Source organism: Eurosta solidaginis, chromosome 5 (genome assembly GCF_040869045.1).
Source record: "Eurosta solidaginis isolate ZX-2024a chromosome 5, ASM4086904v1, whole genome shotgun sequence".
NCBI lineage: Eukaryota > Metazoa > Arthropoda > Insecta > Diptera > Tephritidae > Eurosta > Eurosta solidaginis.
The window spans coordinates 270,669,623-270,686,374 of NC_090323.1; the positions used below are offsets into that span (position 1 = coordinate 270,669,623).

The 16,752-nt window shown below is 37.3% G+C and overlaps 1 protein-coding gene across 1 annotated transcript; it reads right to left on the reverse strand.

Annotated features, from left to right (window-relative positions):
• Positions 1-780: 780 nt before the first annotated feature.
• On the reverse strand, positions 781-4,431 carry dib (Cytochrome P450 302a1, mitochondrial). Its single transcript, XM_067790582.1, has 5 exons — positions 3,453-4,431; positions 3,216-3,391; positions 2,515-3,152; positions 2,251-2,448; positions 781-2,170 (listed from the first exon to the last, which is right to left on the reverse strand). The coding sequence occupies exons 1-5, from the start codon at positions 3,935-3,937 to the stop codon at positions 2,054-2,056; spliced, it is 1,614 nt and encodes a 537-aa protein (XP_067646683.1). The 5' UTR covers positions 3,938-4,431; the 3' UTR covers positions 781-2,053.
• Positions 4,432-16,752: the final 12,321 nt, after the last annotated feature.

Consider the following 16,752-nt stretch of genomic DNA (forward strand, 5'->3'; position numbering starts at 1 on the left):
GTACTTCACAGTAACACTTATACTTCGCAACTAATACATTGCTTAAATAAAACTGCCTCTACTGTTGCGGCCTTTCATACTCTTCTGTCATCTGTGCTGCATAGCATCGGCTTAAAGATGATAGTATCCCTTAGTGCTGCTAATATTCGTTACAATATGATGATAAGCTTTAGCTTGGGAAACCCTAACAGCCCAGCACATTATTATTTCAATACATTAGGGAGATTCGCTTTGTCTTGCAAACGGTGCACGGATTGCATGAATTATGTTGATTGTAAAGTCATAATACACCAAAAAATTTATATGCAATCCGTGCGATTCATGATATGCTCAAACCTATGTATAATTTTCGTGCATCGAATTGTAGGAAATGAAAATGCAACCGTATTCCTCTAAATTCACTAATTTTGCTTAAAAAAATGTATAAATTTTTTTCAACGGTATTCCTCTAAATTCACATTTATCTTAAAAAATGCATCATTTTTTTTTCGTGGTATTTTGTTATTTTCGGTACGAATATTTTGACCCTTTCTACTGGTGCATGCTATAAAACTATGTATTAGATAGGATATAAAAACTCCGTTCAACTTGCAAGACAAAACCAAACTCCCTATTGTACTATGGTCTGCAGTATTTAATAATGTACATCATTGTTTCCAAGAAATGTTTTTTTTTTTCGGCCGTACTTATTTAATGATAGCAAGACGGATTCTAAATACAAATCGCGATCTACTACAATATTTTTCAATAATTTTTCATCAAAATGGTAAGTACATAGTGGCTTATATGAAGACACAAAACTGAAAAATGTTCGATTACAAATTTATCCCATTCAATTTTTCAGAAAGAAAAGACGATTGAAGAGTTATCGCGACAAAATTGTAATCTTGTAGGAGAACAAAAAAAAAATATTTATCATGGAAAAAGATAGTGTTTATTTATTATCAGTCAAATTAAAAAAAAAAATAAAATAAAATATTGTGAGTTTTTTTCTTTTCCCATTCCTCGTATTCTTGTGAGTTTTGCCACTTCTCCCTTTCTCCTTATTCTGCCTATTGCACGAAAATCCCTCTACTTAATGCTTATCTTCTGAGGAAGTTTTTTTAAATGTTTATTTCATGCTTTGAACTTAGCAGGCACGACCACAATTGCTTAAACGTATTTTGCTTACTTGCGGCTTAGAAGTACAATGACGAAGTATAAAGTACGAGCATTTCATGGAAAATCGTAAACTTTCGCCGATTTTCGAATTGACCTGAATGCCAATATTTTTTAAATACCTCACCCCTCTTGATGACGTCAGCCGATTAAAAACTCTTTTTTTATGGGGAAAATAATCATATTTTTAATGGACACACGTTTTTTCTACTTTTCTTATAAAGTGCAACCGTTTTCTAGGGAATTTCAACTGTCAGGAAATACAAAGCACTAGGACTAACATACACTTTTTTCGGTTGGTTTTTCCCTTCCTTCCCCTTCCCTTAATTTATTTTAATGTCCTTTCCTTTCTTCTCCCTTTTCTTGCCTTCTCGCCTGATTCGCTCATACCAACTTTACCACGCACATTGTTTCTATATAATGCTTTAGTGTTATGTGTTTACTTACGCTTACGTTCTGTAATTTCCCCATACCGGGAACAAAGATATTTAAATATGAAATATGTATTTTGAAAACCAATGAGGGCTTTATTTAGCCCATTCGAACCGCCAAGAAATTGTTTAGCATGACGCAAGAATGTTCAAATTTTCATAAATTTAAGAACTTTCACCGGGTCATAATTAAAAAAATTTGCAAAAAAATTGTTTAACGTTTGTACTCAGTAATGAGAATGTTTAATGACAAAGGGAACGGTAGTTCTGCATTTCCATAACTAATTAACTTTCCCTGATTTTGTTTAAACTTCTGGGATATATTGTACGGACCGGGTCTTAAGGGCTCAAATGTAGTTCTAAACGTGCACTTAATTTATTTCATCCACAATACGATTTATATTTCAGTTGCTAACAGTAAAACGATTAATTTATTCTAGCCAATTGTTATTTTCCGTTGATCATCACTTCCGCAATTTCAATTGGATGCTAATGGGCCTGCTCGGCTTATTGATTAGCAGCGTTCGTACACCAACTTCAGCTTTACCGCCCGTCCAAGTTATCTGGAAATTCCGCATCAGCTATAAAATTATGCATGCGATTCAATTTAAATACAAATCAGAAACAAATTAATTATGCATTCTAAATAAACGAAACTTACGCGTAATAGGAAGACCATAATATTTTGCTCAGCTACACGACGTGCAATGCAAGCGCGCATTCCATGGCCGAAGGGCAATACCAGATAAGGATTAACGGTTTGTTTGCGGCATAGCCAACGTTCGGGTTTGAATTGCAATGCATCCGTGAAATTTTTCTCCAAACGGCAGGCGATCATATTTTGTGTCACAACAACTTTCTACAAAATGGAATGACATGCCACTCAATTTGAAAGTTGCTTCTTTTTTTTATGCTCAAAACTTACACCTTTTGGTACATGATAACCACCAAGCACCAGATCTCTATTGAGTATGCGTCCCACGCCGACTGAAATTGGATTAAGACGCAAAAGCTCCTTTAGCACTGCTCTGGCATATGGCACTTCGGTGCGTAACGCATCTGGCGTCAATGTTGCGGTTCGTGTGGGTAGCACACGACGGGCCTCCTCCTGCAGTTTTTGTTGCACTTCCAGATTTCTAGCTAAATAATAAACCGCGAAAGCCATCGTGTACGAAGTGGTATCAATGCCTGCTAAAAGTAAATCCGCTGCCATACAAATCACATCGCAGAGACTCAAATTAGGATTTTTTAAGTACTCTTCCACCAGCGAGCTGCGTGACATGATGACGTCTTTGTCATTTTTGGTTACGTTCTCGTTAAAATAAGCTAACTTCTGTGAGACCAGTTCAATAGCTATGCTCTCCATATACTCCTGCGCATTACGTAGACGCCTATAGGTGGGCGTCTCAAAGTGGCGCCACAATTGCAATCCGTGATCGGTTGGCAAAATGCAGCTATTTGTTGTTTCGGCAGCGCGCATCAGCCGCGACGATCGTGAGGTAGGTAATTGTTCGGCTGGTGAGAAGGAGTTGAGACGCTCATCGAAAGTCATCAAGCAGGTAACTGGGAAGAAGCAGATTAGTGAATAAAAAGTTGCACTACACAAAGATAAGTTAATGCGCTCACGTTCCAAGTTTAAGCGCGCTGCTTTTGGTAAAATGTCAAAGCTGCGTTCTAAGGGCAAATGTTCCAAAAATTCTTGTGTTACCAAATCTACAACACTAAGAAAGCTGCGCACATTTTTTGGAGCACTGATTTCCTTTTGCAGTTCCGATCGTAGATGCCACCATTCCGCGCCATTGCTGTGCCAAAAATAAAACAAATTTATTTCGTATGCAATCAATTTTTTTTTACAAAACTAACGTTGGTAATAGTCCAGCCGATCGATAAATATGGGGACGGTCTTTGCGATACTTCTCCAACGCTAAGTGGCTGCGCCGTTGTGGATAATCTCGTTCATTAAGCAGTGTTGCGATATCAATGGGATCATATAACCACACTATTTCCTCTCCAGGTATCATAGTCTCGCGCACAATTGAACCATATTGCTGGTATTTGTCGCTTCCCGCCTTATGTAGCTCTAGCCATGAGTAGCGCCCGATTAATGGCAAGTATTGATATAGAGTGCCAAGACCGAAAGGGCCACGCGGACCTGGCATATCCTTGAAGGGTTTTGCAAATACATTTGTATTAAGTCGATTTGTACACACCGAGTAAAGTCTATTAATCACAGTACCGTTGATAATTTTAGCCATAGTTAGGTGCGTATGAATGTTGCACGAAATTAGAGCTCCTCGCTGATGAAGATCAACTTTAACAATGCGGCCAAGTAGGGCAAATGAATACATAGTGGAGAAGTGGAGTGGAAGTTTTTATTGTTTAACTTGAAGATTTCATTGATCTATGTGTGTTTGTATGTATAGATATATGTCTATAAAAAAGCTACCAGTGCTTTTACGACAAAGTTTCTGTTTATGCAGAAATGCTAATCATAGCAGAATTCGCCAGTAAGATGAGTGAGCAGTTAAAAGGCCGATGTAAATAAATTTATTAAACAAAGAAACATGAAAGAGCAAAAGTTTTTACTGAGATATTACTTTGTTGCTGGCAATCAAGCTCAGCTTACTATACAACTTTCGTTGATATTGTAACGAATTTTGTGAAATCCTGGTTATTATACACCTTCTGCTAACGTTCGAATCGGTAAACTGTTGAATAAATCACTCCAATATTCAGTATTGCTAACTGGTCTTTATTTAGATTGTTTTGGAAGTAGTAAAATTATACGTCACTTCACAACTAATAGCGTGTTTAAATCAAACTGAATAGTTATTACTCATCTTTCGCTGCTTTTATACTCTCGGTTTCCTCGTTCCCCCATTTCTCCTAAGGTCTAGAAATTTCGCGAACAAGTGTATGTCATGCTTGGTTAGTTATCAGCTATATACATGTATATCTGTAGTCCACGTCTGTCCCATAGCCATATGCATGTGTATGTGTGAGTAACTACTTCGGCTGGTGACTACATATTTGTGTGTGTGAGATATCTCTTCGTCGCCTTCTACATAAGAGTGGCTGCTTTATTGTGTTGTGAATTTATTTAGTAGTAGCTTAATGATGCTAATATTCGTCACAATATGTACAAATGTAGCTCACGAAAGCCAAGTATATACAGATAAAGCTTTGAAGAACCGCATATCTGATGCACTCAATTTTGACAATGTAATGAAATCACATTTTTACCATCCGGTAGAAGAGCTTTCCGATTTCATTTAATTGGCAGAGAGCGAATCTTGCAATCAAGTTGGAAAAAACTGCACATTAAGCTACAATCTTGAGCTCGCACTTTGTTTAGAGGATAGAGACAATGCAAGCAAAAGAAAAAAAACCGAGATGATCATGAGATTTAGAGCTTCCTGATCGATTTCCATTAAACTCCTTGAAAATCTAGAGGTCGAAAATTTGAAACGAGGCCGAAGAGTGTAAAATACCTATCACATAAATCCCATGACGCACTGTTTGAGGTATTTATAAAATCCTATGGAAAGGGGGGAATCTTGCGATAATTTTTTTAGAGCACCGGGGCAATACAACAAAAGTGGGAAAAAGGTCCACTAGATGTCGCACGGGTCGAATCTTCCAATCGACTTATAAAAATCGTCCCGATAAGTGAGAGCACTGAAATTTCAAACGTATTTCAGATGCCATAGGGAGTGAAATACCTATCGCAAAAAGTTCTGCTTGGGCGCTTACGGTAAATATATCTAACTATCTTTACCCGGCGTACGTTGTAACGCCCGAGATCGTGTGAATGTTGCGTTATTTCTTCTGTTTTGTTTCTTGATAATTTAGTTTATTGCTCTGTAAATGGAATGGAATTTTGTAAGCATATTTGGAGAAATTTTCGTTTAAAATATTTTATTATTGTATCTTATTTTAATGCAATATTTATTGTATTACAATATTTTTGGTTTTTTGGTTCGGTGCAGAGATAAACAAATTTTTTGGCGTTTGAACTCTAGAGCAAGCAACATATAGCTGCCCATGGGAAAAGCACGGACTCTCTATATTTAATCCTGCAACAGTAACCGAATGTCCTTGTGCTTTGTTGGTTGTAATTGCAAAAGCAAGGCGTACAGGAAACTGTAAGCGCTTAAAATTGAATGGCAAATCTGTAGGAATCATTGGAATCCGTAGAATGAGCACATCTTCACCTTCGCTTTTACCGCTGATGGTTGTTGCTTCGATTAGATTCGACATTAATTTCTTAACGCAAAGTCTGGTTCCATTGCACAATTTTGGTGGGCCTAAATTCCGAAGAAGCATGATTGGTGAGCCAATTTTCAAAGTTCATATATGCGCAGGCATTCCAGGAGCTTCTAAAGATTTTAGAAATTCAATTGGATAATTCACAATTTCATCTTCATCTGTAACTGTGTCGATCGATTTATATTTCGTCACTTTACCAGGAAATTGGTTTTGAATGCGATCATTGATTTTGTTAACATGACCATTTTTGGGACCTAAGAGAGAGTTCGTTCGCATAGCCAAAAAAAAATTTTTTATTTAAAATGCTTAATTCTGAAATATGAAAAACTTTCGTCTTGATCGAAGGAACCTACAGTCAAAATTTTGTGATGATTGAAGTATAGTAAACACGTTTTCATAGGGAACACACACACATAAATTGATTTTTATAGAAGACTAGCTTATGCCCGTGGGTTTTACCCCACGTTTCTATAAAAATATGCAGGCTACGCATAACTGGCCATGGGTAAAACATGAGTTGGTAAGATTGACTTCTGCTACAGCTAATGACTGTTGTTGTATGATATATTCATATTTGCAACAGGATTCCCCTCGCGTAGGTGAGGTTGACAATTGAGTTGCAGAAGCCCTGAAGCTATAAAGGTTTGTATTGCGCTCATCAATCCCTTTTTTCACAGCTAATGATAGGAAATTTGAGGCATTTAAAATTGAAAAGACAAATCTATCGGTATCAATGGAATCCTTGGTTTTAAACCTTTTTGTTTTCGAAGTTTTCCGACTAAATTAATGAAAATGACATTCGTAAAAGTTTTGTGATAAAAAGCCTTGTCCCACTACATAAGCGTGGTTAATCGAAATAACGAAGCATAAATATTATGATATTATCAGTGATAAGATGTCTTGGTTCTATGATATTAACATCCTCATTTTAAGATTAGGCACCTTTTCTCAAAGCCATTTATAGTTTGTAAGGATAGATTAGATTCAATATTTGGAAGAAACATTAGCTATCAAAGCTTCAGGTGATGTCATAATTTCTCAAAAACTTGCAAGAAAAGAAATCAAATCTGTTAGTAAAGAAATAGGAATTTTGCCATAATTAATTTCAAGAAGTTGGTTAGCAAAAGCTGCCAAAATGCCCTCTCGTATTTCTAAAGAGAGTACATTTTTGTTCGTACAGCCGTCTATAGACGAAAAAGCACGCATTTACTTCAACTGCGGCTGTTCCAGCAAGTAACAGGAAAGCACCACCTTTGGGATGATCATTACACCTTAAATTGCTAGGGGTTTGGTCTAAAACTTGCAACGGCTGTTTATGAGTCATGGTGCACACATCGCACACCCGCACTTTGGCCTGACCGTTTGCTTTTGTTGCACCCCAGATGTTTTCAGACAGTGGTCATTTAAATGCGGAGTTGTACGTCCACCACACAAAGGGTATCCGCGGTATCTGAGAAAGCAACTGTCATAGTGATTTCTCTTTTTGTTCTTACATCAATTAATATCAAATTAAACAGAAATGTTTTTTCCGGTTCCTCCAGGCGTATCCAAAAATACCAACCTTAAAAATAACATAAAAGAATACTAAAGGAATAACAGCCAAACCCAACTCTGCAATCAAGCTTTACGTGTTGAAATAACCTAAGTTTTTAAGGCAGCCAAAGTCCCATTTGTCTTGTTTTTTTTTTTTCAATTTCATATATTACTGGTGCTGTTAGGACTTAACGTCACATAGCTCCTTACCAATTTTCATTATTCCATTTTCTATGGGAGGTGCCACGCCCTTTCTTACTCACCCTTTGTAATGTACCATGTCGGATCGCCAGATGTTACAGCGGCAGTGCAATGTTATACGGGCGTGCATGCTAGTTGGACCTGGTCTAAGCTCTTCGGCTGGGGTGGATACTTGTATAAACTATTCACACTGCATACATACATAAACATAATTTTCATGCACTTGATTTTCTTTTAATATAAAATCCTAATATAAACAACAGCAAATTACACATCGGACAATAATCACAGACAACACAGAATACCAGATAAGCGGACGGACGCATGGAAAATTGTTTCCTACGGGGAACGTAAATTGTAGCGAAACAAGACGACAACAGAACGACAAGAATGGAACTGCATCATGGAGACTCAGATGTTATTCAGTCTCCGCTCTCTCCCTTCCCAACCATTCTACGAGAGTACACCATCTCTCCCGTCCCAACCTAATATAAGAATCAGCGCCTGAGATCACATAGTTTTATACCACTTACACTTTATTCATTTTAATTAAAATTCATTATCGTTACATAACAAAGTATCTTGTTTGCAGTGAGAGGAATCGTTTAATATTCTCTCTCAATGCACTAACACTTAAGCAAAACGAATTCAAACATTTAACGAACTCGAACACATATGTGTAAACGAACTTACACATGCAAATTAAATACAGGAAAATTACCGAAGAGCAAGCGAGAATAAAACCGTTTATAACACTTTCGAACAATTTTATTGAAGTATATGTATGGATGTGCAAAATGTCAGTTCACTTACCAAAAGGAACAAACGACAACAAAAACAAACACGCCAAATATACAGCGATACGATAGAAGCAATGAAAACTCAGCAAAGAGATTTTGTATTTTGCACAACACACATACACCACAACCAGTCTTATAACCCTTATGTACGTACCTTTATTAACCCTTGATGATCCCACGTTGTTTGCGCAAACAGCAGGTCCTCACTGGAAATTTGGTGGAATTTTGTTATGTATACGCTATATTCCCGCTTTACACCATGACAATTGTGTTTATACTTATGTACTTTTTTTGGCAAAAATATTCAAGAATTTAAAACAAAAAAAAACTAAAGAGCCGAACTCGAAATTTGAGCTTATTCCAAAAAAAATTACGCAAAGGCGTTTTTACATTACGAACATAAAAAAAATTATTTTAGAAAGATTAATTCTTACAGAAATAGATACATGTACATATATGTATCTACGTTGATACTATGTACGTAATTTTATAAAAATGAAGAAATATAGAAATATAAGTATGATGAAATGCCGGAGATTTATGTTGTATGTCTGGTTGTAAATTGGTAGTCAATATAGCTGTAAACAAATACGTGAATAATTTCGGAAATCCTTATTGTAAGTTAGGTATTGCTATGGTTTAAACTGATGCAGATGTGTATAGTTGTAAAGCTAAGTATTCAGCTGAGGTAACTTGTAGATAATCCTATAGAGAAAATAGGTCGCAATTTAGAACTTTGCACAGGGAGTTCCTTATATAGTAATATATAGATATACGTACCAAGAAGGTATTGTACAATACACGAGTTATTGTGAGGAAAAAGTACATATATGGTAGGTGAAGCCACTAAATTTGGCTGAATTGGAGCACCTTCTTCAGCGAACCACCCTCATAAGGGAGTTGGCCATATTCGGCTGAAAATTACTTAACGCCAACTTATTTGTACTTCCTTTTTGGAATATATATAGCGTTTGTTTGCTTGCAAACAATTTAAAAAATTTTACTTGTGCACTTTAAAAAATTTCCACTTTAGAATATATTGTTCATTGAAACTTCTTACACTGAGATGTGTTCTTTGGCACGACTTCGTACAAAATGGACGAGTCTAAGCAAACGTTAATCAGGCGTCACTTTTAAAATTGTATGCAATTCGTTCTTATTTTGCTGTAATGCTCTAAATGTGTTCGCCTTCCATGACATATAACTAATTATATGACAGGAATGGCTTTTCTGTACAGTGGAGAAAAAAATTATTAAACCTGCCTAGGATTCAAACATAGCACACATCACAAACACAAATTCTAACCAAAAGCTTGTCTACCGTTTGGAATTTGAAAATATGAGTGCTATATATGAAAAAAAAAAAACTGTAATAGTACGAACTAACCCAACGAACTTCTAGGTTAAGATTTATTCTGTGGTTTCACAGTGGTTGTATATCTTTACAGTGAAATGTTCCGAGTAACTTTCCGTCTTCGCCTTCCAATACATAGTACGCCGTACCTTGTTTACTTCGAACCCGCGCCTTGAGAAACGTAGGAGCTAACTTGCTATTGAAGTTCTTGCTTTGGTTACTCTGTGAGAAGTTTCTACGCAAAACCATCTGACCCTCCTTGAAAGAAATTGGTCTTGCCCGTAAATTGTAAATTCTCTCGTTTGTCTTGTAAGATTTTTGTATATTGGTACGCACGGTATCCCGAATTAATGAAAGGGTATTATGTCTTTGTTCAATACTTTGTACGCGGCCTTCTTCCAACATACCAAGATTACGAAGTAACTGATAATTGTTACCGTGTGTCATCATGTGTTGACCAAAGACAGCAAAATATGGGTTTGTTAATGTCGACTGATGAATGGAATTCCGCAAAGAGCAGTTCATGCTACTCAAGTGCTGGTCCCATTCACGCTGATCACCTTTGATGTAGGCGCGAAGTGCTGCATTTATGGAGCGATTGACGCGCTCCGAACTGTTACTTTGCGGAGAGTACGCAGCGGTACACACATGCTTAATGCCACATTTTGTCAAAAAGGTTTCAAATTCACCAGATTTGAACTGGCTGCCATTATCGCTTACCAGAACTTCCGGTACGCCAAATACGTCAAACACATGTTCCTTAAGAAAGTTGACAATAGGTGTCGTTGTGAACTTTTTCAAGGGGCAAAGGAAAGTAAATTTGGATAATTGGTCAAGAACTATCAAAATCCCTATATTTCCGTTCTTGGACCTCGGAAAAGGGCCGATCAAATCTATAAAAAGTCTTTGGAAAATGCGTTCCGTCGATACAAATTTTCCCATCAGAGGTCTCAGTGTTTTTGTCGGATGCTTTGTAGTCTTACACGTGACACATTTTCCTACGTAATCACGCACAGAGCGTAAAAGCCCTGGCCAAAAGAAAAATCGTCTAACACGCTCAACGGTCTTCGCTATGCCACCATGTGAGCTCGTGGGGTGGTCGTGTGCACTGCGTAAAATATCATCTCTCAAGCTTTCAGGTACAACGAGCTTCCAAGACGACTCTTGCTGTTCTACATCTCCTGTGTAGTATTCCGTACGGTGATATATGAAGTTTTCCCGAACTTAAAAATCAGGGTACTTATCTTTATTTACCAAGATCTTGTTCCGAAGATCTGCGTAGTTCGACTCACTAAAAGCTGTGGAAGAAAGGTCAATGATAGGTACATAGTCTGCATTTAAATCGGCTATGTTGACTTCGAACGCTCGCGAAAGAGCATCTGGTACTACATTGTTAGTACCTTTACGGTGTTCAATCCTAAACTTGAACGCTTGCAGCTTGAGAGCCCATCGTGCTAAACGACCGCTTAGATCTGATTGATTCATCAGCCATCGTAAACTCGCATGATCTGTTATTATTTTGAACTCTTGTCCTTCCACGTAAGACCGAAATTTCTTCACAGCTAAAACTGCTGCCAAACATTCTTGCTCAGTGACAGAATAGTTCCGCTGGGCCTTGTTCAATTTTTGAGACATATAAGCGATGGGAACTTCGTCTTCATTCTCATTTAACTGTGCGAGTACTGCTCCTACTCCGTTTTGGCTTGCGTCGCACTGTATAATAAACGGTTTTGTAAAATCAGGGTTAGCTAGAAACGGTGCTGACGTTAGTCGCTGTTTCAGTATGTCAAAAGATTCTTGTGCTTGTACGGTCCAATCAAAGGATTTATTCTTTTTGAGCAGTTCAGTCAGCGGTTGAGTCACGTCTGCAAAGTTTGCTATAAAGCGTCGATACCAGCCTGTCATTCCCAAGAAGCGGCGTAGCTGTCGCACTGATTGAGGTTGTGGAAAATCTACTATAGCCGAAACTTTTGATGGGTCTACTTTAAGTGTTCCATTACCCACAAGGTATCCCAGATATTTTACTTCTTTTAAACAAAATTTACTCTTGCCGACATTTATAGTAAGCCCTGCCTTACGTATCAATAATGCAACTTCTTGTAGTAACTCAACATGCGATGCAAAATCTTCTGAGACTATTAGAAGATCGTCCAAATACACAAATACCCGTTCTTTCAGGTTGTATGGAATTACCTTATCCATCAAGCGACACATCGTTTGAGGAGCGTTGCACAACCCAAACGGCATCACTTTAAATTGATAAAGAGGACGATTGGGAACTGTAAAAGCTGTCATTTCGCGCGACTTGGCCTCTAGTGGAATCTGCCAGAATGCGTCTTTTAGATCCAAGCTAGTAATAAATTCCGCACGAGGTAACCGGCTCAAAATACCGTCTATATGAGGTAATGGATACGCGTCTTTACGTGTTATTTCGTTAACTTTACGACTGTCCAAGCATAATCTAACCTTTCCTGGTTTTCTCACAAGCACTACCGGCGATGACCAAGCACTGCTTGACTCTTCAATTACTCCTAGTTTTAACATGCGCTCAATTTCTACTCCCATCAATTTTTCAATGGCTGGTGAGGCAGGAAAATGTCTTTGCTTGATTGGCTTAGCAGTTCCTACGTCTATCTCATGTTCAAGCAATGTAGTCTTACCTAAACCATTCTCCTCGTAGGATGGAAAGCAACTAATGGCCGCATTGAGTTTACGTTGTTGTTCAACTGTCAGATCGTGATGGTTTTCATTAACAGTTGGTAATAAAGTTTCGCTTATTATATGAGGAGCTAGCTGGAACGTTTGCCAAAAATTTACTCCTAAGTATACGTCTTGTGACAAACTGGATATGATATAGAATTCTACGGGTTTTGTATCTTGCTTGTAAGTAGTAATTAACTCAACAACACCTTCTACATTTTGCCTTGTACCGTCTGCGGTTCGTGCAAAAGTTTTCAGTGGTTTAAATGCCAATTCATATTTCTTATTTATTATTTCCTCAGCTAATTTTCCCCCTATACAACTTATTGAAGCCCCCGAGTCTAATAACCCAAGCATGTCGAAGTTCATAATACGAATAGCTGCATATGGTCTAACATCTCCTGGCTTACAAATGATGCTCGATAATAATTGGTTACGTTTAACACCTATATCTTTCCAAAATTCTTTAGCTCTAAGTGCTGAACGCGTATGCTTAAAAATATGTTCGCGCCTAGTTTTATATTCCTTAAGACGTTCATGAAAAGGTTTGATAGGATGTACTCGTGGTAAATCCAATAAATCCTTTGTCACATTTGGTGGTCTTAAAACTTGTACTAATTCTGGCTCTGCGCTTGCAGAAGTTTCGGATGTTTGCGGTTGTCGTTGCAAACATCCCGTAGCGCGTTTCCCGACTTGTTGCAATTTGGACAAGTTGGTAAAAAGAATGCTATTAACCCGCACCCATAACAAAACACACGCCGCGGCTTAATGCATTGTTTGTAATTGTGTCCCGCCTCGTCACAATTCCAACACTTCCTATTGGCTAAATCTGATACTGCTGATATTTCATCGTAAGCGTTGTTAACTTCCTCATTAATATCCACGTGTTCGACTTCCGAAATTTGTCTGCCTGGAACTCGAAATTGCTTAAAAGGAACTTTTTGGGCACCTTGCACAGTGTCAAAGAAATTTTCGCGTCTCAGGCAAGCACGACGTAAATCGTTGAGAGATGTAATGTCGAAATGTAATAATTCTAATCGCACATCAGGTTTGAGATTTTGTATTAAAGTTTCCACGAGCTCTCTTTCAGACAACGGAGTGCTTAGTGAATCACACAGACATAATACACCTTCTAGAAATTTTTCAAAAGGCTCATTCGGTTTTTGTTTCCTGTTGCGAATAGTTTCTTTAATGTCAAAATCTGTACGAATATCCCTAAAGTTTCTTTTCAGAGCATCACAGAATGAAAACCATTCAAATACTCCATTAGCGCGATGGTATCGCCAAAACCAATTTTTGGCCTTACCCTCAAACAAAATATGTGCGTTTTGGCAAAGGGCATCAAAGTCGCCACGTAATGATGACATTGTTAATGCGTTCACCCTATAAATAAATTCGCTAACAGATATGCCCTGAGAAGAACCATCAAAAACTAATTTCCAATTTGAAATTATCTTAGCGATTCCACCTGCTGATAAAAACGTTTCTGCGCTTTGCGATCGAGCAGAACGCGTACGCGTAGCTTCTGTGTAGTAAGGTGTCGGATCAGCGGAAGATTGTCCTACCCTACTATTTTGTAAATTAACAGCTGTCCTGCCCTGACTGTGTAAATCATCGCGAGGTCGTGACTGATTTAGGTTCATCGCTGAAAAATTACCTTCTAAAGAATTTGTTAATAACCTTTCAATGGTATTTTGAATATCGCGTGTTACTAATTCTTGTTGTCGACGTACTACAGTTTCTACTACTTCTTCTATACGGTCAAGATCATTTTGTTGGGTCCGTCTATTTTGGTTCAATCGGTTAATGCGAGAATTACGATTTTGTCGACGCGATATGCTCGAATCCCCGGTGTTATTTACTTCACCATGTTCTAGTGAAGCCGTGTCTGACACTGCTAAACGTCTATGAGTGATTCGTCCCCCCATAGAAATGGGTTCTGATATGGGTTCTAGAGATATATTTTGTCCACCGTGATTGGTCATAAAATTACTATCAATTTGTCTGCGACAAAGTGGACAAGAATTGCTACTATATACCCACCTTGCTATACATTCTCCATGAAATCTGTGCTGACAAGGAGTAATTACCATGTCAGAATCCAACAAAGTTTCATTGCAAATGGTACACAATGAATCTTGTGCATCCTCTACTTCTAAATTTTCATCACTGCGATGAACAGGCATTTTGTTACAATCGCAAAAAAAAATTGTTAATCAAACTAAAGATAAAAAAAAATACCGAAGATTCTTCGACAAAGCTCACATTCACCGAAAATTATTTCCTTGTTAAATCTTTGAAGTATTATTGTTACTACAATCCGATTAAATTATGAATATCTTTATTATTTTCGATTTATAAAGTATTTGTTAAAATTTGTAGTTAAAATTATATATAAGTGCTTTTACTGCTAAATATGAATTCTTTCAGTAAAAATTTAATCCAAATAAAAAAATCTCGGTAATTTCTATGTGATCCCACGCTGACTTCCAGAGGCCGCCGTGTTCCCTTCTTCTCGTCTGCTTCGCGAATGAAAATAAAACAATTGTGTGCCAGATCTTTGCTAACTGCTATTATTTGCAAACACGCAACTTATCCAAAGCCGACCATATGTTTACAAAAGTATAGAAGTTTGAGGAGATTGAAATTCAGAAGCAATTCAATGGTAGAGTGTAACAAACATATTACTTCAACCCTATTCCAAAAGAAAAGCAAATGAGGTCAATCACCCCAGTCAGAAATTGTTCGTCAAAATATGACTGAATGTGGTTAAGAAAATGGCCTCCGCATTTTAACCTAATTCCAACACTCTGTCACCCCTGACACTGATAAACAGATAAAATTTTATTCGGGTACCCGCGAAAGCGAGGGCCCCTAGTTGGGCGCCATTTTTATGTAATGTACCATGTCGGATCGCCAGATGTTACAGCGGCAGTGCAATGTTATACGGGCGTGCATGCTAGTTGGACCTGGTCTAAGCTCTTCGGCTGGGGTGGATACTTGTATAAACTATTCACACTGCATACATACATAAACATAATTTTCATGCACTTGATTTTCTTTTAATATAAAATCCTAATATAAACAACAGCAAATTACACATCGGACAATAATCACAGACAACACAGAATACCAGATAAGCGGACGGACGCATGGAAAATTGTTTCCTACGGGGAACGTAAATTGTAGCGAAACAAGACGACAACAGAACGACAAGAATGGAACTGCATCATGGAGACTCAGATGTTATTCAGTCTCCGCTCTCTCCCTTCCCAACCATTCTACGAGAGTACACCATCTCTCCCGTCCCAACCTAATATAAGAATCAGCGCCTGAGATCACATAGTTTTATACCACTTACACTTTATTCATTTTAATTAAAATTCATTATCGTTACATAACAAAGTATCTTGTTTGCAGTGAGAGGAATCGTTTAATATTCTCTCTCAATGCACTAACACTTAAGCAAAACGAATTCAAACATTTAACGAACTCGAACACATATGTGTAAACGAACTTACACATGCAAATTAAATACAGGAAAATTACCGAAGAGCAAGCGAGAATAAAACCGTTTATAACACTTTCGAACAATTTTATTGAAGTATATGTATGGATGTACAAAATGTCAGTTCACTTACCAAAAGGAACAAACGACAACAAAAACAAACACGCCAATATACAGCGATACGATAGAAGCAATGAAAACTCAGCAAAGAGATTTTGTATTTTGCACAACACACATACACCACAACCAGTCTTATAACCCTTATGTACGTACCTTTATTAACCCTTGATGATCCCACGTTGTTTGCGCAAACAGCAGGTCCTCACTGGAAATTTGGTGGAATTTTGTTATGTATACGCTATATTCCCGCTTTACACCATGACAATTGTGTTTATACTTATGTACTTTTTTTGGCAAAAATATTCAAGAATTTAAAACAAAAAAAAACTAAAGAGCCGAACTCGAAATTTGAGCTTATTCCAAAAAAAATTACGCAAAGGCGTTTTTACATTACGAACATAAAAAAAATTATTTTAGAAAGATTAATTCTTACAGAAATAGATACATGTACATATATGTATCTACGTTGATACTATGTACGTAATTTTATAAAAATGAAGAAATATAGAAATATAAGTATGATGAAATGCCGGAGATTTATGTTGTATGTCTGGTTGTAAATTGGTAGTCAATATAGCTGTAAACAAATACGTGAATAATTTCGGAAATCCTTATTGTAAGTTAGGTATTGCTATGGTTTAAACTGATGCAGATGTGTATAGTTGTAAAGCTAAGTAT

Bases quoted from the DNA above. Each gene is read 5' to 3' on its own strand.
- dib (XM_067790582.1), bottom strand. From the start codon at position 3,937: ATGTATTCATTTGCCCTACTTGGCCGCATTGTTAAAGTTGATCTTCAT. The intron at 3,392-3,452 runs GTTAGTTTTGTA...TTTTTGGCACAG, and splicing joins TCGGCTGGACTATTACCAAC to CAATGGCGCGGAATGGTGGC. The intron at 2,171-2,250 runs GTAAGTTTCGTT...ATAATTTTATAG, and splicing joins TTATGGTCTTCCTATTACGC to CTGATGCGGAATTTCCAGAT.